Source organism: Lygodium microphyllum, chromosome 14, assembly GCF_053477565.2.
Source record: "Lygodium microphyllum isolate KBCC chromosome 14, Lygodium_microphyllum_v1.1.10, whole genome shotgun sequence".
NCBI lineage: Eukaryota > Viridiplantae > Streptophyta > Polypodiopsida > Schizaeales > Lygodiaceae > Lygodium > Lygodium microphyllum.
In genome coordinates this window covers 23,548,801-23,575,997 of record NC_141148.1, presented here as the reverse complement: position 1 = coordinate 23,575,997, position 27,197 = coordinate 23,548,801, and the positions used below count along the sequence as shown (strand labels likewise).

Below are 27,197 nucleotides of genomic sequence, written 5' to 3'. Positions count from 1 at the left end.
AATTAGACATGGGGAATTAGCAGGGGGAAAAGAGAGAGGAGAAAAAATTAGAAAGAGAGAGGGGAAAAAAGAGGAGAGAAAAAGAGAAGTAGATTGTTGAGCTTCTTGACAATGAAGCTAGGTGGTATTTGAAGCTTTAAAAATACTAATTGGCCTGCAGGAGTAAAGCTCAATTTTTCGCACATGTAACCTTTTCGTTGGGAGTCAACCTCAAATTTTCGCTTTAAGCGATTTTCGATTGTGACATTCTTGGGGAGATTGTTACTCCTTTCTAGGTAATGAATATTGAATTAGGGCATGCGATGACATCCAAATGGCTCGCATGCCTTTTCTTCTTATCGATATCAAGCCAGCTTTGATTCTTTTCATCAACGAGTGTGTGGGTAACTTAAGGCGATAACTTCTAAAAGGTTCACAAGTCTTATCTTCTTATCGATAGCAAGCAAGCTTTGATTCTCTCTCTCTCTCTCTCTCTCTCTCTCTCTCTCTCTCTCTCTATAACAGGACTATGTGCGTCTACCTCTGCTTTGCTACTGTTATCAGCTATGGATGATCTCAGTGTCATGTTTCCGACTTTCAGCCTGCGTCTTGTCATCATCGTCATTAGCATTATCGCCCTCGTATTAGTATACGAATCAGGCTTAAACAATATAATTGGAACTGCCGCATCCGTTCAAGGCAACTATAATGTGGATGCTACATCGTCGCCTACCTTTCTATGGCCCATACCCCTTCAATTTACAAGTTCTAATCATACCCTTGCCCTCCACCCTCACATGCGCCTCACTTATCGCCATAATCGCGATGTAATCGTGAATCCTATCGAGGACAGTCATGGTCGACATGATAAGCATTTTCGTAATGACGATGATGAGTCGCACGACAGTCCGATTCTCAGTGAGGCTCTGGATCGATATCGCAAGCTCATCTTCGGGACACACAAGCCAATCCGATCGTATATTGATCAGACTGATGATGATGCGCCGGTTTTGCTGGAGCTGGCTGTTTTGGTGCATTCTTTCAATGAGACGGTATGATAGATAGACACCGTAACGGTCTCTCTGTGCATGTGCAGTATTATTGTCTCTTATTGGGAGAATGCCATTCATTTCCATTACGGGCTTTCTGCGGACTCTAATTCATACTAATGCGTCTTTGATGAATGATTGGCAGCTCCGTTTTGGGGTAGATGAATCTTACCAGCTGGCCGTGCCGGATCCAAGTAACTCCACCCGTGCGCGCCTTGAGGTACCCTACATTAACTTGCTCGTCGCATTCACTTAATTTAATCATAGTTACAAGTAGCTAGCTGTTACTTAGCGTTTGCTGTGACTACCATTGATAACTGACTGCATTCATTAATTATGTCTGTTAATAATCATCACATTTGTCATTTAGTTCCATTTTCTATCATAGTTACAAGTATCTAGCTGCTGTTAATTAATGTTTGTTGCTCACTACCTGGTACCATTGACTAATTCCTGTGATTAATTACATGTGGAGTGCTAATGATCATCGCATGTACTGATCTATCTTGATCACCATTAATGTCACAAGTAGCTGGCGGTTAATTAACGTTTTGTTGTCACTACCATTAACGAAGTAATCCTATGACTAATTAATTACCTGTTTGCTGAAGGCGAACACCGTGTATGGAGCCTTGCGAGGACTCGAGGTATAATTAAATGCTCAAGAAAATCCCTTGATCTAATTGCCCACCAGCTGCTGGTGCATCATATTTCGTAGCTTCTAGGGTGATCGATTAACTGCTTAATTAATAGGTTTAATCTGTGATTGCATGTTGATATATGCATGTGATTAGCGCTGATCAGCAGCTACCTAACCAGCTACGGCTATAATTATATGCAGACGTTCAGTCAGCTGTGCTCATACGATTTTACGTCTCGTGTCGTGCAAGTGAAGAACGCACCCTGGATAATCTTCGATGAGCCGAGGTTCCCCTACAGAGGCCTGCTCATAGGTATAGAATTATGATTATGATCATGATTGTGCAGTTTACCACCACCTAATCACGTACTTAATCAATCAGCTGTCAGCATGTAGAGGACTGCTCATAGGCATACACTTAGGATTATTATGATCGTGATTATAATGCAGTTTACCACCACCTAATCACGTACTTAATCAATTAGTTATCAGCATATAGTGCATGATATGGATACGGCCAAGACTGAATCAAAGGACTTCTAATTTTGGTACAGATACGGCTCGGCATTATCAGCCCCCTCAAGTGATTCGGAACGTGATCGACGCCATGGCTTACTCCAAGCTTGTAAGTATCTGGTTGTTAATGTGTAATTTGCCAGTAACTGGTCGATTCTCTGTCATTGCAAATACTGTTTCGATACTTGAGAGTTTTCTTCGAAAAGCTGCCAAGCAAGAAAAAGGGTCCGACCCTCGTGATATCTCGGCTTTTGCTTTTTCTGCAAATACCTCTGGAAAGTAGACCTTCTTTTGGTTTTGGCCGTTGTTTCCTTCGTCATATCATAAGTTATAACAATACCAAATCCAAGGCTTGTGCGTCGGACTCGGCCCGTCTCCAAGCGTTTCCCTTGCGAGACTACCTTTTACTCAGCAAATTTTCACTTGTGTGAGCCTCCATGTATTCGTACGTAACACTATATAAACTTTAACCACCACCATGTCCCTAAATGAGCCAACCTCTTAAGGGTTAATCACCATTAATCTCTAAATATTTACATGGTAAGATTTGGTTGGCTGAGGTAAATGTGAACATTTATTAAGATGTTGTGTCCTCCTTTTCTATTCTTTTCTTGAGTTTTTCTCGTCACTTGCCTAAACAAATATATGATTAGAGTCATTACTCTTAAATGTAAGGTCTACCATTGAACACCCTTACATGTAGAGGTCTTATATGTGCTTTTGATGAAAGGAGACATTAAGATACTTCTATTCCAAGAGAAAGTAAAAAAGGATTGTGTCTAAATGGCTATTAATGTCTATTGCGGAGAATCGGAGGTCATCTTGCTACCTTGACAAACACAAGGAATCTCATAGATTTGGGGCAAATCACTAGTATATGCAGGCACTAACAATGTTGAAAAAGAAGGTTAATGTCTTTAGAAAAATTGGATGTAGGACATCGAAAGCAACCCTCCTACGAACATAAACAAACACAAAACCGAGAAAACAATACCCAAAATCTATGTGTATGGCTCTGCCATTAATCTCAAAGCTATAAAGAAACCAGAAATCTCTCTCTTAATAATGAACAAATTTGTCATCTTCATCATCTTCATCCATAGCTTCAACCATTATGCACAAAAGAAAGAGAAAAAGGGAAAAGAGGAATTCCTGCACAAAAGACAGAGGAGAGAGGAGAGAGAAATATTGGCACCATAAAGGGAGAGTGTGCGAATCTTGGAAGAAAGGAGAGAAAGAGGCATATAATCAACCGTGCACTCCACCCCACCTTTTCCCCAAAAGACACACAACCCTTCATATTTTTATTATTTCTTTGATTTTGTTGATACATTTGTACTCGTAATGTCTTAGCCTTTACATTTTAATTCTTTATAACCTCTTAGAAATGCATGCACGTACACCTTTGTGTATACCATTTATTAATGATGGCGGATGTCCCTCATGGGTAAGGGTATATTTTTGTGCTTTTGCAACAAAATGAATATTATTCCCTTTACAAAAACTAAAAATGTGATGTATGTATGAACTTTTTGTGCCTTGTTTTTATGCTTCTTTTGGTGTCATCAAACATCTTTATAACAATGTAAAGGCAGTGTTTGAGTCTTGTTCCACTAACTAGTCTCTAAGTTTGATTAGATTTCATACTCTCATCACGCATAGAGTTGAGATCTAGGAGAGGATGGGATGTAGACCTTCTCTCTCTTCTTTTTGGCTTTGTCCACGTATATCCTCCCTCTATCTACATATTGCCCTTGTCCAAAAGTGCCTATCATAATTTTTTAGAGATTAGCTTATTACACATATGTACGTTTACCATTGAGCTCTATTGCATTTCCATTTATCCACACAATATAATAATCCCTAGTTACTTAGTTAGTCTATCTCAACCTATCCTTAAGCATATTATCAAGCATTATGTCCTTGGTGGCCTTATCCCAAATGCCTTTTCGAATTATAAATGCCTTTCTTGGAGACTTTTCTAGCAAGGGGAAAGCTCACTTCAACAAATGAGAGAAACTAGCATGCTAATCCAATAGTGAAATTGAGTTGATCAAATAACTACAGAAGGGCCTTAGATTTGAAATAGGCCAAAAGAATGCCTTTTACCATGATGTTGTAGCCATTAAGGATGAACTCAACAGGGGCAAAGGCAACAATCCAAGAGAAAACCCTAATCAATCCCTTTAGCTTAAATTGGTTGGCATTATGCTCAATTAGCATGTAGCATGACGATCTTAGGGATACACAAAACCCCAAATTAACCACTTAATAGCTAGTTTGTTAAGTATTTCACCTAATTCTAACAACCCTAACTAGAGAAAATTTGGAAATCCTTGGGGTATTGTTATTGCCACTAGTCCAAAGAAAATTATTATCCATAGAGACAAGCATATTAAGGGCTAATGTGGGGGGTCTCTAGCAAGTAAGGAAAGATAGTGGCTATGCCACATGCTTGATAACATCAGAACCTACCACCAAGCTTAATTAGAAGGCCATTTAATTTGTCCATTTTTTAAATTTTAACCAAGTTTATATTCCATCTCTGATTAATGGTGACATATTTTTCATAATTAATTCTAGAACTTGACATAACACACAAAGTATTTAAATTGTTCTAGAAATTCATAATAGAATTCTCATAATTTTTAATAATATGATTAGTGTCATCATCAAACAAATCTAGTACCATTTGAGATACAATAGGCAATTTAATCCCTTCCATATTGCCATTCTTTTGCTCATCGTGCATTAACCAACCCAAAGCATCAATTCACATAACAAATAAAAGAGGAGCTAAACGGAACCCTTATCTAGTGTAATTTTCTTGAGGATAAAGGGGATAATAAGGATACCATTGGTAGCAACTTTATCTTTAATATTACCGAATAGAATCATCACAAACTTCATGAACATTTTATCAAAACCCATATCAAATACAAACTAGAAAATGGAATCCCAAACTAGCCTACCATAATATAAGTAAATTCAAAAAAACTAAAATTATGGTTGGTCTTTGTGAAAGTTGCATAGCTTAGTGTATAGGACTTGAGCAAAGAATAGAGAGTACATAGTAAATTACAAAAGAACTTAGATATTTTTTAACCGCACGAAAAGTGATATAACTAATGGCTTTGTCCATCCATGTGCTTGCATATTGAAGCTTAGATATGGTGATCTAGAGTACAGATTCTCGATGGAGAGCTTAATGCTTTTGTGAGATGAAATCTAAGTAGATTCAAAAGGATATATTGTCACATTTCTTAGAGGGTCTCCTTTTTGTAGACCACCAAGGTGGCCAAGTGGACCTAACCAACACATCATGTTAAGAACCTTCACTAGTCAATCAAGGAATATTCTAGGAACTATTTCCTTTATCCCCCAATCAAGAAGTGAGCGCTTGGAATCTAGTAATTCTCAATGACTCCCACATCTTGCAACTCGATGCAATGTGCCTCAAGTTGGTATAGGCTTAATTATTCTATCTAATCCATATGTTTTTGAGATAGAGTTGAGATAGGAAGCTCAACATAAGTGGACATTGATGATGGACCATCTAGTTAGATGGTTCTAAACATCTATAATTAGCAAGTTGGTGGTCATCATGTTAAGAACCGTCACATCCTTTTCATAACACCACCTTTTCTAAATTAATAACATAATGCATTCTATATCACATAGTGCTTTGCATGTATATATGCTTGCATAAAAGCTACAACGCCCAATGGTGCCATGAAAAGTGCTTTCATCATCATGAGATGGGGTGGGGATGTAAGTATGCTACTAATGGATTTCTTGAATTTGAACCTTGAATCAGAGGCAAATAATTAAACGATTAAAGAATTAAAGGAGAGAGGATGACTAATTGTATATATACAAACATCATGAAATAAGATACCAATATTACTAGAAAAAAATTGATGTATATCCCTTTGCATTCAAAGGGCTTCATGGAGACATGAAGTGCCCTCACTTTAGAATATTTCCTCAAATTGCCTCTCACATTTCCTATTTATAATCCCATTTTCACCAATAAACCCTCACAGGTAGATCTACATATTCCTTGTGTACTTATAAACCCTCACATAATTGTTCATATAATGGGCTAGGATGGTAGAATTTCTATGGTTCACTACTCCCCAAATATATCCTTGAAGAAAAATGCTTATATACAAAATTTGGAGAAGATGATTTAGAGACCTACAAGTCTGGTAACTCCAAACAAAGTTTATAATGCATATTAAGTTATCAACATCCTCCTTAGGTCCTAAGAATTCCAAAAAGTCCAATATTCTTATTTGTTTCCATCTAAACTAAAAAATCTTAACATCTATAATTAGCAAGTTGGTGGTCATCATGTTAAGAACCGTCACATCCTTTTCATAACACCACCTTTTCTAAATTAATAACATAATGCATTCTATATCACATAGTGCTTTGCATGTATATATGCTTGCATAAAAGCTACAACGCCCAATGGTGCCATGAAAAGTGCTTTCATCATCATGAGATGGGGTGGGGATGTAAGTATGCTACTAATGGATTTCTTGAATTTGAACCTTGAATCAGAGGCAAATAATTAAACGATTAAAGAATTAAAGGAGAGAGGATGACTAATTGTATATATACAAACATCATGAAATAAGATACCAATATTACTAGAAAAAAATTGATGTATATCCCTTTGCATTCAAAGGGCTTCATGGAGACATGAAGTGCCCTCACTTTAGAATATTTCCTCAAATTGCCTCTCACATTTCCTATTTATAATCCCATTTTCACCAATAAACCCTCACAGGTAGATCTACATATTCCTTGTGTACTTATAAACCCTCACATAATTGTTCATATAATGGGCTAGGATGGTAGAATTTCTATGGTTCACTACTCCCCAAATATATCCTTGAAGAAAAATGCTTATATACAAAATTTGGAGAAGATGATTTAGAGACCTACAAGTCTGGTAACTCCAAACAAAGTTTATAATGCATATTAAGTTATCAACATCCTCCTTAGGTCCTAAGAATTCCAAAAAGTCCAATATTCTTATTTGTTTCCATCTAAACTAAAAAATCTTAAGATTTTTGGAACACAATGCACTTCTTTGACTTTGAATAGTTCCAAAAGATTTAGAAGGCAATGAGGCATGTAGATAACTAGAAATATCATTTTGCAATTTACTCTCTCATCATTGGAACTTGGGACTTTTGATCCATGTAACAAATGACTCTACTTATTTTAAGAGAGAAACTACACCTTGTAGTCATAATGAAACATAGCTTGACTTCCTTATAAGAATAAAATTTTAAGATGGTAACTTATGGACTCAAAAGTCCATCTAGTTGTTATTGATTGCAAGGTTAAAATTGAGCTTTAAGAATATTTTCAATTGAACTACAAGGTTAAAGTTGAGCTTTATTAATTAAATTAAATAGGAGCTAATCAAGATTAAATGTAAGCATTATTTATGCAAGTGGTTGGTCATGGTTTTTGACAATCTACATTTAAGAGGACAATTGCATATTTAGATTTCCAAAACATAATCATTTGGTCTCTCTAATGATGAATGACTAATCCCAACACAAACTAGAGTACCTAGTAGATTTGTACAATGAGTTACTAAAGACTCTAGACTCAAGGTTGATTTTTAAAGGTTGCACACATCAATTTCAAATGGTTGTTTAAAAAAACATAGTATGGCTTGGACCATAGCCTAATTGGTGCTTTTACATCTTGCAAATATTTTCAACATATTCTAACTCAATGCCCACTCTACAATCTAATCATCATACAAAACCAATTTACATTCAACCCTCATTTTGTTTTTGGTTACATATACACCAAAATTCTGTTATGGTCAAATTTTGTTTAATACATACCAATGTTAGGAATCATTGATCATCATGTATACTAGTTTGGTAACTTTTGGTAATGCAAATGTTGCTTGAAAAAAAAAGTTGTAACTAATTCACCTTTGAACATGTGGTTTTTCACCAAACTTAAGAAAAGACATATATATCCCATGTAAAGCTTAAAATTTAGTGCATTAAACCTAAACTTAATTTTTAATCATGTCAAGGATAGGAGCATGCATGAAAGAATCTAGCATACCTTCCGTGACAACATGTTAATGACCATTAACTATTCTCAAGGGCTTGCTATTGCACCTTATCTAAACTATAGTACTACTAGGTACTACAAATAATGTATAGTTATCAAGTTTCAATATTTCAAACTATGCTTATGTATTGCCTATTCATACAATTTGATGTTGTGTATTGACAGAACGTTTTCCATTGGCATATAGTCGATACTCAATCTTTTCCTTTGGAAATACCTTCTTACCCGAAGTTATGGGAAGGATCATATAGTGAGATGGAACGATACACAATTGAAGATGCAAAGGCCATTGTTGAGTAAGTGAGATTGTTAGAGTGGTCATTGGATTACCATCATCGATGTTTTGTGGGCCACACTTGGTGTGTTTGATTTAGTTAACCATCAACACTTGCATGCACCTTATATTATCCATGTTATAATAAATAACTGACTAATTCCTATATAGAGTTATTACAAAATTGTGTATGTTGATGTTGTTTAATATGTACATTTGGGTATTCAAACCCAGAGGGTTAATAATGGCTTATATCTAATTAAAACTCACCCTTAATTCTATAGAAACAATATGTATGCTTTGTCTCTTCAAACTTCTTAAGGCAGGTCAACATCTAGTGTGCTAAATATACCCTAGGACTTGACTACTAACTAGCTTCCGTATAAAATCTTCCAGTGTTTCATAGACTGATGATAGCTTATCTCAATTATCGTGTCATTGGGCCATGCTTATTTGTATATTAACCACCTCAAGAGTAAAGTTGATGCATGCCATGTTTCCCTTTGCGGCATACCATCACACAAAGATAACATTTTTGAAAGAAAAAAGATTGTGTGATTACATGCATATGATATTGTGCTAACCAAGAATCATTTGGAAAATGTCTCTCCTCTAAAGATACACATTTGCTTCATTCAAGTTTTAATTTGATTCATTGAAAAACGGAAAAGGGTTAAAGAGCTTCTAGTTGGATAGCATTCATTGTGAAAATTCTTGCTTTTCTCTTTTATGTGCATCTTTTAGATACGCACAAAAAAGGGGGATACATGTTATGGCTGAGCTCGATGTTCCAGGCCATGCCCAGTCTTGGTAAAGTATCTCAAATCTCTTCTTCTATAACAAAGCACACGTTTTGGTACTCCTCTAGTATTTACTTTCCTAGTGTACATAATTATTGTATCTTTATTCTCCAATACATGGGCTAGATGGACTAAACCTAAGATGGATACAAAACTATCAATGTTAGACCAAAAATCTTTCTTCATTCTCATGAGCTTGATGTGTTATAGTAAAAATTACATCTTCTATTGTAGGGGATTTGGGTATCCACAATTATGGCCTTCTTCGAACTGTACCCAACCACTTGATGTGTCACAAAATTTCACCTTCCAACTCATAGATGGCATTGTGTCAGGTGGAAATGAAACTTTTTGAATGTGGAAGCTATAATAGTCATATTCTCTTATAACCATAGGCCGACTAAAATTCTTGGTTTCTTTATTTCTAGACTTTTCAAGAGTTTTTCCTTTTGACTTGATGCATATGGGAGGTGATGAAGTGAACACAAGTGAGAAACAACTTTCTTGACCCCATCTAGACTATCTAGTTCATTCAATCAACAATAATCATTATAGATGTAGAAAATTTTGTGAATGTGATCTTTGACATAATAGTGATTTATCACAAAATGCCATGATAAATCAATCAACTTCCTCTTATTGATTAAGTAGCACCATTAATTGGATTATCTTAAAAGTACTAAGTTGAGATCTACACACTATTTTTTATCTTTGCAGCATGCTGGACAAATACATCACATATCAATGATTGGTAAGAGTTGAATAATGAATTCTATGTTCTAAAAGATCCTAAATAGTATATGATGGAAGTTCTTGGTGTTTATACAAAGGTTGAGTGGACATAACTTGACAGCATTTGATGCATATAAGTACTTTGTTCTACGAGCTGAGGAGATAAGCTTGTCTAATGGATACACCCCTGTAAACTGGTAAAAGTATTCCGTACCTCAATATAGCATATAATATAGAACACTTTACTTTCTCATATTGGTTTCATTTTTTATCTTTGAAGTAAATATCTAATGCCTTTGGAATTGGTTAGGGAAGAGCCATTTGACAACTTTGGTTCGCAACTCAATAAGCACACAATAATACATAATTGGTATTTCCTCTATCTCTATTATTTCCCTATATAAAGCATGTCATGTAGTTTGAGATAACATATGAATTGGAATGTTATTCTAGGCTTGGTCCAGGAGTGGCTCCAAAAGTGGTGAAGGCTGGGTTTAGATGTATTGTGAGCAATCAAGATGTTTGGTACTTAGATAATCTAAATGTCACATGGGATAAGCTTTACACAAATGAACCTCTCATCAACATAACAAACAAGGACGAACAAAAGCTTGTTATTGGAGGGGAGGTTTGCATGTGGGCAGAGAGGGTAGATGCATCTGATATTGAGCAAACCATATGGCCTCGAGCAGCTGCAGCTGCAGGTAAACACACATGTACAAGTGCATATAGCTAGTAGGCTAACCAAATAATTGATATGAATTTTGCTTTATGAGATAACAATGTTGAAGATTAATGAGCTATTATAAGTGTGTATATGATACTCCTATGAACTTATATGACTTGTTCTTGTGGTTTATATGTACAATATGAATGGTGTCACTAGAGCGACTTTGGAGTAGCATAGATCATATTGGTGGTGGGGGAGAATCATCATCTGTGGATATTAATGTGGCTTTGCAACGACTCCATTATTTTCGATGCTTGCTCAACCAACGTGGAATTGCAGCCTCCCCTGTCCTTGGCAAAGGTCGAGACCCTCCCATTGGTCCCGATTCTTGCTACTCTCAATGATTCCGCTAATATCATTTCTTTATGAATTTTTTATACTAGTCTTTTAAAACTTTTAGATGAAGTTCACTTTGATCTCTTTCCTTTATCTCATTTTTCTGTTGTACATCATGTCTCAAGGGGTTCACCTCAAAAAATATAAGTGTACCACTTGCAATTAACATAAGCATATCAACTATCACTTTGCACTAGCTTGCATTAAGTGTGGGTCTAATTCTCTCTCTCTCTCTCTCTCTCTCTCTCTCTCTCTCTCTCTCTCTCTCTCTCTCTCTCTCTCTCTCTCTCTCTCTCTCTCTCTCTCTCTCTCTCTCTCTCTCTCTCTCTCTCTCTCTCTCTCATATATCCCCATTCAACTCTGTCAACACATTAACTATTAATCACACCTACTCACTCTCACTCTTACTCAATGATGATTAGAAGCTGTATTGTGGAAAGTGGGGTTTCAACCCACAATGTTAAACTATAAAATGAAAAGACATTAGTAATAGAAATACCAACCACGAATTTATGCACAAAAAAAAAACTTAAGACAAAATTAGATACTTAGAAACTCACCTTCCCATGTATCATCACCTCCTGATCCGAAATGTGACGATCCAAAATTTCTCATTCAGATTCATCATGCCTCCCTCTATTATGGGTTGAGGATCCTACACTCCACCATGCTTTGTGCTTTAACCCACTCTTGACTATGTGCAAAAATCGGCATAGGTATAGGACCCAAGCCTTGTTCTACCCTCCTCTTGTTTTCCAGTGCTCTAACTTTAACTAAGACCCTCTTGTTAGCAATGATTTTCCAAATTCCTAGTGGTCTATAAACCTAAAATGCATGGGATTAGGAAACTACTCATGCACAAAAAAATTACAACCTGGAGATTAGTTGGTTCTTGGTCAAATAAGTGACTAAAACCATCTTTATAGTTAGCATATACTATGCTTCACATGAACCTCATGAGTTCCTTCTTCCTATGGCCTTGAAAGACCCCACCCTCACTAGTTAATTCACAATACATATGTTATATGTGTTCTTTCTTCATGTGGTTACGCTTGTGATGGAGAGAGGCTGCGATCACTCTCACCAAAACTAGACATTCCCTACCATGATCTTTCCCTCTACATTTACATCCATGGCTACTACAAATGAATAAAGATTCATAGTAGAAAGGCTCCATACCTTTGAGAGGTCTTCAAGAGACATGAATGCTTCATACAATGATGTAACTAGTTTTATATAACTAGATGAGATGCAAGAAGAAAGACATAGTAATCATGACTATTCTCTACCTTTGCCTCAACATTGTGCTCTACCTTTGGCCCTTTAAAAACCATGCTCTTCTTGCTTTCTTTTGGCCCTAATTGCAATCAAAATTTGATAAAATCTAATACATGAGATTCCAACAAGAAGAAGAAGAAGGGGGGAGAGAGAGAGAGAGAGAGAGAGAGAGAGAGAGAGAGAGAGAGAGAGAGAGAGAGAGAGAGATATCTAAAAGCCTAGTAAGGCAGGAATAAGGCCTATGAGACTTCACAAAAACATACAAAGAATTATATCTCTCATCTTAAAAGACAAAAGTCGATGTTAGGTTTCTATAAGTGATATTACTAGGAAAGAGGAGAAGGAAAACATAGAAATGCTCTTTTCCTTGTGGTCAACCATCTCCCTCAAGTAACAATGTAGCTCTATGTGGTTGAGATACTTCAGCATCATCTGTCCTTTGTGGTGCTCAATGATAGCCTAAACTATCTGTGATAAGGGTATCTAGACATCCTCCAACGTGGATGTGGGCATCTAACTTTGACTAAGTGCTAGTGCCCTACCCAAGGAGATACCCCTTGAAGTTAAAGCTCCTCTACAACATATAGTTGATGGCTATCTATCATGGGAGTGGTGACCAATCTCATGTCAACTATGTGGTAATAAAAAAGTCAATGAAAATCCTCTATCTAATCATGCTTGGTTGTGGGAGGCTTCTATTACATAGAATAACAGTCCTATACCTCTAAATATCCAAAATAAAAAATCTTAAACATCACTAATCCTCAAATTGCATCGCCCCATCACACACACACACACACACACACACACACACACACACACACACACACACACACACACACACACACACACACACACACACACACACACACACACACACACACACACACACACACACACACACACACACACACACACACACACACACACACACACACACACACACACACACACACACACACACACACACACACACACACACACACACACACACACACACACACACACACACACACACACACACACACACACACACACACACACACACACACACACACACACACACACACACACACACACACACACACACACACACACACACACACACACACACACACACACACACACACACACACACACACCAATTAGCTAAAATTTACATATTTAAGATTTTTTTTGAGAGTTGAGTAGATTGAACTATAACTTTGAGATTTTTTATTGACCCACATTTTTAAGGTATTTTGAGGTTGTAGAGGCTCTTTCACCATTCATGTGAAAGAAAAATTTAAAGAAACTATTTGAATTTGCTCCAATGTTTTTAAGTTTTAGAATATATAGAAAGATTCACAAAATTGTCTTATACTTAAAGTGGGGTTGGGGGGAGAGGGGGCTAGGGGGAAGAGGTAGAATTGGGAGTCATTGAGGATGGATGTGAGAAAAAGATAGGATTGGATGGATTTTGAATAGTAAATCTATAATAAAGTCCTAGGGAATTCACAATAGACAATGTTGGGGTTAACAAAATTGGCATGTGTGTGGTTGTACATGTTCAATGCGGTGTGCTTACAAAAGCATAAAATGCATTTGATGAGGTTTCAACATTGAATGTAGCCACACCAACCAATCCAGATCCAATTTATGGAAAGTCTTAGCAAAGCAAGAAGGATTGCCTCATTTTGGAAATGGAGGGAGCTTAAAGCTATAAGTATGAGTATAAGACATAGGCTAAGAAAGCAAAGGGATATAGGTCATAATGTCAATGTCCCTTTTCTAAAACAAGCCATCTCATAGTTCCTATGACATATCACAAAAGGAAAGGGTTAAAGGCCTATTAAGGAAACACAATTCCTACCACCATTGAGGAAGAGCACATCCTTTCAATTATATATGCACATCCTTGCACGCAAATTTAAGTCCATCGAGGATGCTTCCATGATAAGTTGAGAAGGGCAAGACATTTCATTGAAAGTAGTCATGCTTCAAGGATAAGATGCATGATAGTTAATAGTAATCCCAAATCTGTTCCCTATATTGCACAAAAGAAAAGAGTGAACATCCAAAGCAAGTTAGATGTAGTATCAATAGCTACAAGTGCAAGGAAGTCATCAAGTTGTGATGAGGGCATTTTAGAAGTGATGAAGAAGTGTAATAACACGTTGCTTTATATGATGACTTTTAGGAAGTATTACGAAATTATCTCCTTTTTTTATATAGTGTGGGTGCACAATATTCTTGTATGGATGTTTTCAATGTATTAATATAATCACTAAATAATGATAAACTTATTTTTAGTGCATAATTCTCCTTTTGCAAGTGGAAGGATATGTTTTCACAATATTAAATGCAAGCTCTCAATGATGATGATAATGTTGGCTCTCTCTAATTTTGAAGGCCTTTAGAACCATGTATCATATTGCATATCTTAGGCCTTGTTAGTTGATCTTGGGTCTTAAGAATGTGTAAGGAGGGCTTGTCCCAAAACAAAATCACCTTTACTTGCATTTGAAAGCTAGGATTTGGATAATTATCATCCATGGCTTTCATAATGTGTTGCACATACAATGATAGACACAGTTTATGATAGGCATGGTAAACATCTTTGGTTGTAGTGGCATCGTTGAGCCTACCTATGATCTTAAATCTCTTAGCAATAGCCAATGTAGTCCCCACATGAGCCATGAGCATCCTAATTCCTCATCATCATAAGCATGGCATAATACATAAGCATATCCATGCTCTAGCCAACCTCTACAATGGACTAGAATCTGCATAATCCTTATCATACGTATTGCTCCTCTCATTGTCATCATGTCTCTACCTTGAGCAATGCATGAGATGAAAGTATCCTCATCCTTAAATGCATAATGTCCCAATTTATCATGTTTTCCATAGTCATATTTGCAATGTAATAATATCCTATCTATGTAAGGATTAGCATCCACAAGCTCTCAATTATGCATGTCCCTCCATAATCTCTCTCTCTCTCTCTCTCTCTCTCTCTCTCTCTCTCTCTCTCTCTCTCTCTCTCTCTCTCTCTCTCTCTCTCTCTCTCTCTCTCTCTCTCTCTCTCTCTCTAGTCCTATCATTTTGCATGTCTCTCTTCCTCTCTAGCCAATATCTACCTTTCTCTCTAGCCAATGCACACTATCTCTCTTCCTCCTCTTTAGAACCAGTACGAGAGTGAGGAATAGCAACCAATGTGGGGTCACAACATCTACATCTATGCATCACCTCCCAGAACCACCTCCTCCTCCGGTCAAGTGAGACATTCTTGTGCCTCCCTTCGGTGCTAGTCTAGAGTGTTGACTCCATCTAATGAGGATCGAAGCATTAGAGCATACTAAGGTAGACTGCATAGAATGTCCAAACGATGAACAAGACAAATCTTGGTTTGCCATATCTCTAAAGTGGGCCATATGATCGAGAGACATACACATGAAGATTTCCTACAGCTCCTCATCTATCATCCCTCGACTGATTCTACTCTCTAGGTATTGTCAAAGGTAACCTACATAGTTAGAAAACGATGTTAGCATAATCAATATAAGGATATAGGTAAAGCATGAGAATATAACTTTGCAAAAAAGGATGTTAATTCAAACACATATACTAAGTACCCTTAAAGGTGAATTATTAATTAATTGAGCAAGTGAATGCAATTACGACCAACTCTACGGCTCCATGTCAAGCTCTGCGTACACTGGAAGGTCTATACACAGGTCTCCACAGAAAGAGAAGTCCAGCTCATTCTTGAAAAATCCTTGGTCTCCTGTATGTTCGTCCACATTACCCATGCTTGTCTCCTCAGTATGCTTCAAGCCCTCCACCCCCCGCAATATCGACCGGTCTACCTACATACTCTCCTCGTCCATGTTGGGAACATTGCTTTCATCATACATTCGAGCACTCCAAGGTATTGATGGCATCAACGAGGTTACCATGGATTTGGATAGAAGGTTACCTATTCAATATCACATATAAGTGTGTCACAAAGAGACAATAAATATTTGTGGTTGTTTCATGTCATAAAAATTTAATAAAAAATGTCATTCACCTATTCACAATGACCCACAAGATAAACATGTCACACAAATCATTCCATGTTTTCTTTGAATCTACCTCTAGAAATCCAAATGGACCTTGTCGAATGGTTGCCCCAACTCCTTTCAATAGCACTTTAAACCACTACATATCGAATATGATCATGGAGAAGCTATAATAATCCATTGAGATAACACTTTACAAGCTGCCAAAATACTCTATCTCATCTACTATAGTATTCGGATCCATGATCCACTGTCAGTTCTCTTGCTTGAACTTTGTCATGATACCACACTCCATTGTGGAGCACATTTTGTCAATGTTCTCAACTCAAAAATGACACCCCTATGACCATATCATGATGTAGATTTTGCATCTCTCTACAAATAAAAGTAAAGAGAGAAAATAAGAAACTTAAAAAACAAAGAAATGGGAAGCAATGTCTCCCTCCCTCTCTTTATCTCTCTCTCTCCCCCCTCTTCCTCCACTTTCTCTCTTTCCCCTCTCTTATTCTCTCATTGTTTTTATTTCTCTCTCCCTCTTGCTCTCTATTTTATTTTTCCCTCCATCTCTCTTTTTCTCTTTTTCCATCTCTCTGTATCTTTCTCTCTCTCTCTCTCTCTCTCTCTCTCTCTCTCTTTCTCTCTCTCTTTCTCTCTCTCTCTCTCTCTCTCTCTCTCTCTCTCTCTCTCTCTCTCTCTCTCTCTCTCTCTTTGCATCCATGTCTTTATTTGTCTCTCCCTCTCTCTCTTCTTTTCACTCTCCTCCCTCTCTTTACCTCACCCTTTTCTTATATCTCCTCCCTCCCTCTTCCTTCATTCTCTCTCCCCCTCTCTATTTTTATCTCTCCTCCCTCTCCATTTCTCTCCTCACCCCTCTTTCTCTTTCTCATTCCCTTTCTTTGTTTCCCCCTCCCCCCTTCTATCCCACATTGTTTCTCTCCCTCCCTCCCTCCCTCCCTCCCTCCCTCCCTCCCTCCCTCTCTCTCTCTCTCTCTCTCTCTCTCTCTCTCTCTCTCTCTCTCTCTCTCTCTCTCTCTCTCTCTCTCTCTCTCTCTCTCTCTCTCTCTCTCTCTCTCTCTCTCGTGTCAAGGATGGTCATACATGCGTGGGTGCATCAAGGGCAATCTTGATCGCATAGGCAATGGTGGAATCACCGGGGCTTTGTGGGGGGACTTCCATGTCCCCCCCCTCCTAAAAAAAACCTTTTACTATTAGTGTAGATTATCACACACACATATAATATGTTAATAATAAATATTATATAATTTATATTGTATACATATATATATAAATGTATTTATAATAAATTAATATAATACATCTATATAAGATATATTATGATACATCATTTTACACACACACACACACACACACACACACACACACACACACACACACACACACACACACACACACACACACACACACACACACACACACACACACACACACACACACACACACACACACACACACACACACACACACACACACACACACACACACACACACACACACACACACACACACACACACACACACACACACACACACACACACACACACACACACACACACACACACACACACACACACACACACACACACACACACACACACACATTAAAAATTACAGTACTACAAATAATACCTATTTATAATATGCATATGTATATTAATGTACTTATAATTTATTTATTTTTTTAAAATATACATTATACACATGTATATATTATATTTTATACATTAATGTGTATAAAGATAACATATGTTAATATAATGACATGTATAAGTTGTGTTATTTTATACGTATACACACACACACACACACACACACATTCATTGATATATATGTCAATATATCATGCATCAACATTTATTTATATGTCATTATAAATACTGATGAATTATTTATACGTAATTATATGTATTGACAAATAGAGTGGAACATTACTCCATATTCATCAACATATTGGTGAATACTAACATATATTATACATATAGATGAAAAGAGTATAAACATTACTATTAATTCATCAATATATTGACATATATTGATATTGAAAATATTTGTGTTGCCAACCCATCAAGGCAAAATGCATCAATCATGCTCAACACAAAAGCCTTCAATTCATATTATAGGGTTTGGGATTTTGCGTGACATAAGCTTTGCCTATGGGATAGAACATGAGGGAAAATGGTGAGGCATTGTAGGCTAGGCAATCATGCACCATTCATGCAGGTAGGGGTAGTCCGGTGCAATTTCGCAGGGGTGACAACATGTGGCACCCCTACTTTTGGGAGAACAGGGGTGAAAGGGGCTACCATGTGGCAAACCCCCCCCCACCCCCCCCCCCCCCCCCCCCCCCCCCAACCTTCTAATAACTAATAGGATAGATAATATGACTTTATGATGCAATGTCCCATACAAAAGATCAATGTCCCATATGAGTAGATCAAATTTGAGTTTCTTGAGGACCTCAAATTTATGATGTAGTGTCCCGTATAAGTAGATCAAACTTATGCTACTAATGGGCCTCCATAAACTTACACTCACAATTTACCAATTGTTTTCAATTTGCTACTATATTGGTCTTGTGTCCACCAAGTCCAAGCTTGCAGGTTGGGAACTCATGATCAAACTCATAGGTTCCCATGGCTTTTGGGTTTGTAACCTGTTTGGATTTGTGACCACAATGGGCAATGGGAGAGGTCATGGACTAAAGTGATTATCAATCAAATCAATGCATTAAGTGGAAAAAAGTGTCATATTTCGAACACTTGGCTTCCATTGAACAAATCAACCAATCTCATTAATATTTTCACTCTTTAGAAATGTTTAATTTTGAATCATAGCAACTATCAAATCAATGCACTAAATGATTTTTGGCCAAGTTCAACACAAAAAGCTTGGTGGGAATAGGTCCATTATTGTTAAAATGGTAGGGTAGTTGGGATAATATCAAGGTTCAAGAAATCTTGTTCGTGGACTAAACATAAATCCTTCTTATTTCATAGTGAAGATGAATTTGAAAATTTCAATGGGTGTTGTCTTCATGGCTTTGAGAACTATAGCTAAAACTATGTATTTTTGGAAAATCTAGTTTCCTTCTAATCAAATTTTAAAATGACCTTTCTTAAAATTGAATCAACTTTAGGATGAAATGAATTGTACATTAGACTATTAGTGAAGGCCTAAATTTGAGGTGATGCTCACTACTTTAGGTGATAATTAAGTTGTCTACCATCCACTTATTTGGTGTGAGTCTCAATCTATGTAGAAACCTAAATATACTATACATATAATAACGAAAGATGACTGACAACATCTTAAGGTGTTGATTATGTGATGGATATGGTCCTAGTTTTATGTAAATGTAACTATATGGCATAGATGATATCTAACTATGTATGAATGATATGATGCAAAAAATGTACTTATAAGTTCAAATAAAGGGTAATAGTCTAATAGTCCAATTTGATTTATATAACCGAATATTAACTATCCATACAAAAATAATTTCAAAGATCCACAAATATGCTAGATTAGTATGATAATGGCACCATAATGGCATATATAAGAGCTAATCTATAATCGATTATACATATTAGGTGTTTAATTTGGTACTTTTCTCCAAAAATGTACCTAATCACAAAGAATATTCTCTTAATTTTGAGCCAATCAATTCTTTAAAGATATAAGAGTGTGCTCTAAATATATATATTGCAATATTTACTCAATATACATCAAATAATATAGTTTGAAATGCATATCATGAGGCCACCAAATATGCAATTGTAATAAAACTATGGTATGATATCTTCAAATTATTTTTGTTCATATAAGAATGCATAACAAAAATTCAACTCATATAGAAAATAATATATATGTTCATTTTTTGAAATGTAAAGAAATATGTATACATTTTTAATATAGTTTTAAAATGTTATAAAAGTTTGTTATTGAATATATTATAATATAATAAAAATTTTATGTTTTATATTTTCAATATCATATGTAATTTTATTTATTTAAATAAATGCCCAAAAGGGATTTAGGGTTTTGTATACGAAGTTGAAAAGTGAATGAGGAGCTCATTCTTGTGTGTGCCCAAAAGTAGCTCTCCTCTTCTTCTTCTTTTTTTGTTCTTGCTTGCTTAGCTTGTGCTTGAGAGAGGGAGTGTGAGAGTGTGAGGGTGAGGGACCATGATGGAGAAGCACTCCATCTTCTCCTCTTTTCTTCTCTTGTCTTGTCTTGCTCGTGGCAATGCAATAATGGAGCTTGGAGCATCGAGCTTGAGGATCGAGCTCTGAAGTGCTCGGGAGAGGAGGCAACTCGATCGGGCATGGAGATAAGCTCACTACACTCGTAGAGAGAGATAGTGTGTCGGGTGGCTATGTGAGAGGTAGCCATTAGTGCTTGGCTTGAAATGCTTGAACAATAAGCAGTCTGTGGGTCTTGGTGGTTGAGCTTGAGCTTGCCTCTACAGGTGGGTATTGTGGAGGTACCGATGTAGTGTCTTTGTCTTGTCGGTCTAGTAGACACTTGTTACCTCTAATGTTTATCACACATGTGTACTCTTGTGACTCTAGGTTTAGCTCAACTATCTGTATGTTGCACCTCTATTGGTATTATTTTGAGAGATACCACCCTCGCAGGCATGTCAGATGGACATGGGTCTCCTAGTTATGCCTAGGAGTGTGGTCGTAGATGGAAGAGGGCACACCTTTAGACATACCCCAGCAGGGTGCGGATACCTTGTGGATAAGAAAATAGATGTCATGATCACGATTGATGAGGGGGAGGAGGGTGATGGCTTGCATGAGAGAGTTGTGCCAACAAGTATTTAGGCACAACATTTTAGACCATTGGAAAAATGACCAAAATTCTTGAAAGTGCAATAAACCCCAAAGATAGATTGAGAGTTCTTAGAACTCCTAGAGGTATTTCTCACATTGCTTTCAATAACATCTAGGAGTTCCATGGGAACACTTTGTGAACTTAAACTCTAAAAAATAGAGCCCATAAATGAATTTTATGGCCTTTCTAATTACGTGAGAAAATAAAAATAAAGGCGTAAAGTTCTTGAAAGTGCAATACACTTAAACCCCCAATCCCATGGAGAGTCTACCAAGTGGAGAGGCAATTGTTTTTATATATTCAACATCTTGCTTAATGCTAGTCATTATTCACCATACAATAAATAACTTGACTAGCATAGTTAAGTGCCAGAATGCATGGTTACATGAAAAAATCATAAAATCATCTTATTAACAATACCTTTAGTTGATGGAATCAATGTGGGGAAATATTTCCCTCATCATAGTGACAGCTCCATACAATTTTTATATTCTCACCTTTTGGTACCACAAAAATTAGAGGTAGGAGCACTCCTTGCTTTACCACTTTCATCTTTTATCATCATAAAGACTAGATGTTGTAGTAACACCTCATAGTAGTGATAAAGATGAGTCACAATATCTCATCATGCTAGTGACCCTTTACTCATAGAGAAAGTTAAGTCCTATCTTTTTCAATACATGATATTGGCTAGAGAAAGATGTTATGTGACTTTTCAACTTAAATCTTCCCACTCATAGAGGTGCAAATAATATACACCACACCACCACAAGAACTTTGAATAAATCATTAGCACGTCATTGCTTGGATCTCCTCTTATCATATTTGGTCTACTTTACATGGGCCTACAACTTCAACACCTTAATGGATGATCTATTAGGGCTCTACTACAACAATTTGAATCCTTAAAGACCAACTAACTTTTAGAAGTCAACTTGTTATTACTATATATGTTTTGTGCACAACAAAGGATACTTTAAAAATTTTAGAATCTTGCTGATTCTAAATTATCAATTCCATTATAGCTATTTGCTCCACACTCTCTTGAACATCCCTTACAACCAAAGATATAGACAACATCCTTTAATGCCATATGCTTTAGTTTACATAGAAGCCAACAACTTTCATATCTCATAATGCAAAAGTTGTGTTAAAATGTAATCTTTACATCTCTTAGCAAAGAAGAGAAAACCATGCACCATGCTGAGCTATTACACTTTACATATAAAACTTTGTTTCAGCTTTTGGATTTCAAGTTGCCCAAAATCTCAAGAACCAACAATAAAGTTTGTCAAAACAAGGGACACACTACCCTTAATATCAAGAAGGGCATGTTTCTTGTTATTGTTGACATCCCATTCTTAGATTTTCTTCTACAAAGGTTTAATAAATTTTCAAGTCTAATGTAAATGGCAAACATGTTCATCAAATAAGTAACAAAATTGATAGACGGTAGAAACACATGCCTAATAATCACACCATTCATGAGTTTCGATGCTAAAGATGGTAGAAACACATGCCTAATAATCATAGCATTCATGAGTTTTGATGCTAAAGATGTTATTTTTTACTTTGAATATAAAATAATTCTATTACTAAGTAATCTTGTGAATATTGATTGCCATAATTTCATGCTCTTATGAGTATCAAATGCACTTTGACTATTTAGCATATGCTTAAAGAAAACAGTAGAAATACAAGGCTAATGACCACATGTTAAAGAATCTTATACACCAAGAACTCAAAAGTTTGTTGCTACAACATAAGAGAACGTGCATTTATTTAATAATTAAAATAAATACCAAAAACAAAAAACATGTATACTATAAGGTATCCAAGCAAGATGAGAGTTATTACCATCAATGCTATTAACCATGATACAAAAAACCCAAGTGGTTGTATATTCAATAGCATGCACGGATGTTGGAGAAACTGGGGAAACATTGGGAGATTCTAATGTCGTGGTCCACTAAGTATTATAGTTGTCAACAATGAATTCTTATCTTGGAGTGGTGGCATATTTGCCTACCTACAGGCAATCCTCTCCATCTCTAACTCAAAATAGAAAGGCTAAGGGAGACACTCTCATACTACAAAATATTGTAGAGGCAAGTAATCGTGCCAAAACACATAAGAGAGTCAAAAAGCTATGGATGTGGACTTTATCGTCATCACCCAAGGAGACCAAGTTGACATGAAAGCAATGGAGGAAGAACTCAAAGAGAGCCTAGAAATGCAAAATAAGAAGAAATGTGAGGCTTTGGACTCTAACAAGTGAACTCTTCAGTCCTTTATTATAATATCTCTCTTAAGGTTCAAAAATAGGTATGCATTGTAATTGATTGATAGCATTTATACTTATTTCATGGGTAGGATTCTTGATGAGGATACATCTACATGCCCATTTGGTGCAAGCTCTAGGGCAAAGCCCACACTACATTAGTAATGTTTACTTCGGAAATAATTCTTCTAAGTGGTCATTGGTTTGGTTGATGAATGTGATTTCATTCTAGGTGGCATGGTTGACTTGAGAGTGATTTGGTACATATGTTGTCATGAGTTGCATCAAAGTTAAAATTTCCACCTTCTCTAATGCAAATAAAACAAATATCAAAGCCAAGGATATCATTTTTAGTGAGAAGAAAAACATTAAATTCTATAAAATGGATGGTTGGTAGACCGATGGTCGAAAGAACCTTCCCTCACGAAGATGGCAAAGTACATGTTAGTTGAGAGATATGTCAATGCAATGTTGGAAAAAGATTTGGGTAATAATCTTGATTTCTATGATGTACAATATTGATAGGCTCTCTTCCCAAATCACTATATTGTCATGGAATGTAAGGGTTCTAGGGATGACAAGAGGTGGTCAATATTTTGGCCTTGTTCACAAGGAAAAAATATGATAGTGCTCCAAAGAAGCCAAAGACTCAAGAAGCTAGAATGATTACTAAGGACAATGATAAGTAAAACATGCTCTCCCCTGAGCAAAAGGTAGTTGATGCAGTTAATATTGCCTTTAAGGGTCAACCTATACTCACTTAGCACAGATGCATGAGAATTCTGCTTGGTGATTTGTGTAGCTTGACTACTTTTACATAAATGAAAATGGATGATGGTTAGCTCCCAACATGAGGTACAAGGTGTGACAAGAGATTATAGATTCTTCCCACAACCCCATCCTGCTCTCAATTAGGATCTTATGTATAGGTAGACCTAAGCATGTCCCCCTCTACTTTTAAGGTTAATACCTCCTTCCTCAGTGAAAAACCGTATGCTAAGGCTATTAAAAGAAATTGAAAACATGATCTGACAATATCTATAATCCAAATTTAAATTTGGCTAAAGGGTTGTGGGAGGAATAAGGCTGTGGTGAGGAGGGTGTTTCTAGCTTGTGCTAGAAAGTATAGACTCGCAGTTTTGCTTGGCATAACTTCTTGTCTTAAGGATACATTTTTGCTTCAAATCCTTTAGAAAATTAAAGACTTGTTAGTGCTCAAGTGCAAATCCAAATTGAAGCTTCTCACATATAGCAACTAAATGTGTGGTGGGATCTTAATGAAGAAGAACATGATTAGTTTTATCTCAAGGTGTTGAAGAATAAAAGGAAGAAGGATATAACATAGTGGTGATTGAAAATAGAGACATGATTCGACATACCAATGATGAAGAGGTTGTATAAGTGTTTGATACCTATCCCGTTGATATTGTTGCAAGCTCGTTGATTTTTATGGGCAAAAAGTTATGCAATTTCTTAGCTATCTAGATAGCAAAATTCATTGTGAAATGGCACTTTATTGGTCAAACCTTTTTCTTTGGAATTTGTTGTGAAGTTCATTAAAAAAGGTAAGTTGCCATTACCAAACGGCTTTCTTCCGAACCTTTTGGGAGGCTAATGTAGATGATATATATGAAAAATTCTTGATTTCTAGTGACAAAGGTTTCCTAATGGAAGAGATCAAGAAAGGTCTCACCAAGGTCATTCCAGAGTCAGCTAGGAGGTTCAAGCCAAGAAAATAGAGACCTTCAACCAGGATGAACATAAAGTATAAGATCATGGTTAAAGCCTTAGTTCTCGTGGTTAGGTTATGGCTTCCTTACATTCTACACCCAATGTAGTACAACCTCATTTATGGAAAAATGATATAAGATGCTAGTCTAAATGTAGTCCTCATAATTGATTTTTCTATGCAAAGTGATACATATTATGCTCTCAACTACATGGATTTTGAGAAGGCCTATGATAGAATCTCTTGGAAAGATTAGGTTTTGGTGGAGGAATCTATAAGTTGGAAAGAGCCCTTTTTAGCAAAGCCATTTACAAGTTATGTATTAGTGACTACTATATAAAGGTTCTAAATAGAAGCATTTAGCGAGATAGGGGTTCCCTTTAGCTCCCCTACAATTTGCTATGGTCATTGAATGCATGCTTTTTAATTTGGAAAGGAAATTTAATGAGAATATTGTCAAAGACTTATCACTACTAGATGGTCATATGTTTGGGGCACAAATATGTGCAAATGATAACACAAATGTGATAGAGGCCAATAGAGCCTCATGGAAGGCCGTTTTGGAGGTATGTGGGCAATTGTTAGAAGTTTTGGGCTCAAAGGTGAGCAATGAAAAAATGATGTGCCGTGTCTAAGTTAGATAAATATGCTTGACTATTTCTTAGAATTGGATAAAAACTAGAGTTGTGTTTACTTATTTAGGATGATCATTAGGATTTGGTGTAATGATGCTCAAAAGATTTTCTTAGCTCTATGCCAAGTCTAAAAAAAAGTTGACTAAGTAGGATGATTTTGTTTGAGGAATGGCAAGACATTAGTAGTCTTGAGGTCAAAGTTTCTTCATATGTAATCTTTTAAAGTTTTTCCTTTTCCTTTAGAAATCTAATTGGCTATACAAGGACGATTTCTTATGAACTTGGCAAAGAGAAAAGATGGGTTCTTATAAGCTATGATTAGGTGACAAAGATTTAAAAAATATGTCATGCTCAACATGGAAAACTATGTGATAAATCAAAAGATTAATATGTGCTTTGCTATCAAGGTTGGGGGAAATAAATCGTGGAAACTGATAGCACATTATTTTGTTCAAGGAGAATATATGTAGAGAGGGGAATGACAAGGACTAATATAGGAAGATAAGGTTTTCTATGAGAACACAAATATTCATCTCAATGACTCATATATTTTGGGTGCAATGATTTGGGCATGGCAAGAGAGGCACAAACAATGTGGACTAATAGTTAAGGGGACTACTATCTAGCCAAAGGGATATGGCTTCATCAAGAGGCTTATGAGGACAACTATCTTTCATACAAAGGAAAACCAATGATGGTTGAGGTGTTTCTTAATAAACTTGTTTAGAGTTGGTTGCAACCATGAGAACCAAGTTATCTTAGATAAAAGAAGGCATAGAAAGTAGCTCAAGAGTTTGGATTGAGAGAAAGGAAAGAAGATTGGTTGAGAATAGTCATGTAGAAAAAGAAACTAGATTGGCCCACATCATCAAACTTAGCATGTGGCTAAACCTTTGAATTATAAAAAAATTCTTGAGGAGGAGGAAGGAGTTAGCTTGATGAGGAAAATATTGGACTTCTCCGAAAGGTCCATTGTCCTTATTGAAAAAGCATATAATGGTTGGAGAAAGAGGTTCCCTAAAACAACACTATAGTGGTTCAAAAGAGAAGGTAAGAAGATATTTGAAACAAGGTGAAAAATAAGGAATCTCCATGATTTCTAAAAGTGTAGGTGCATGTTCAATTGCTCAAAGTTGAAGAGGTTAAAAAATGGGGTGATATGTTATAAATTTTACTATTTGGGAAAAATTCTTG

The 27,197-nt window shown here is 36.4% G+C and overlaps 1 protein-coding gene across 2 annotated transcripts; it reads left to right on the top strand.

The window, feature by feature from the left end:
• The first annotated feature begins 381 nt into the window (after nucleotides 1–381).
• LOC148025417 (beta-hexosaminidase 3-like) lies at nucleotides 382–11,239 on the top strand. Of its 2 annotated transcripts, XM_087692544.1 has the most exons (14): nucleotides 383–1,031; nucleotides 1,174–1,248; nucleotides 1,640–1,675; nucleotides 1,870–1,981; nucleotides 2,223–2,293; nucleotides 8,470–8,600; nucleotides 9,323–9,388; nucleotides 9,613–9,713; nucleotides 9,807–9,866; nucleotides 10,096–10,129; nucleotides 10,209–10,307; nucleotides 10,421–10,480; nucleotides 10,564–10,814; nucleotides 10,997–11,239. In XM_087692544.1, exons 1-14 carry the CDS (start codon nucleotides 546–548, stop codon nucleotides 11,182–11,184), a joined length of 1,770 nt encoding a protein of 589 aa, XP_087548670.1. In that variant the 5' UTR covers nucleotides 383–545; the 3' UTR covers nucleotides 11,185–11,239. The 2 variants fall into 2 exon arrangements, with proteins under 2 accessions (XP_087548671.1, XP_087548670.1); XM_087692545.1 differs by lacking the exon at nucleotides 9,807–9,866 and having other exon boundaries at nucleotides 382–1,031.
• Nucleotides 11,240–27,197: the final 15,958 nt, after the last annotated feature.

What these genes read in the sequence shown, in the direction of transcription:
- LOC148025417 (XM_087692544.1), top strand. Translation starts at nt 546, where the DNA reads ATGGATGATCTCAGTGTCATGTTTCCGACTTTCAGCCTGCGTCTTGTC. An exon ending in GATGCAAAGGCCATTGTTGA is followed by an intron (nt 8,601 to 9,322) that starts GTAAGTGAGATT and finishes TGCATCTTTTAG; the next exon opens with ATACGCACAAAAAAGGGGGA. An exon ending in TCGAGCAGCTGCAGCTGCAG is followed by an intron (nt 10,815 to 10,996) that starts GTAAACACACAT and finishes TGGTGTCACTAG; the next exon opens with AGCGACTTTGGAGTAGCATA.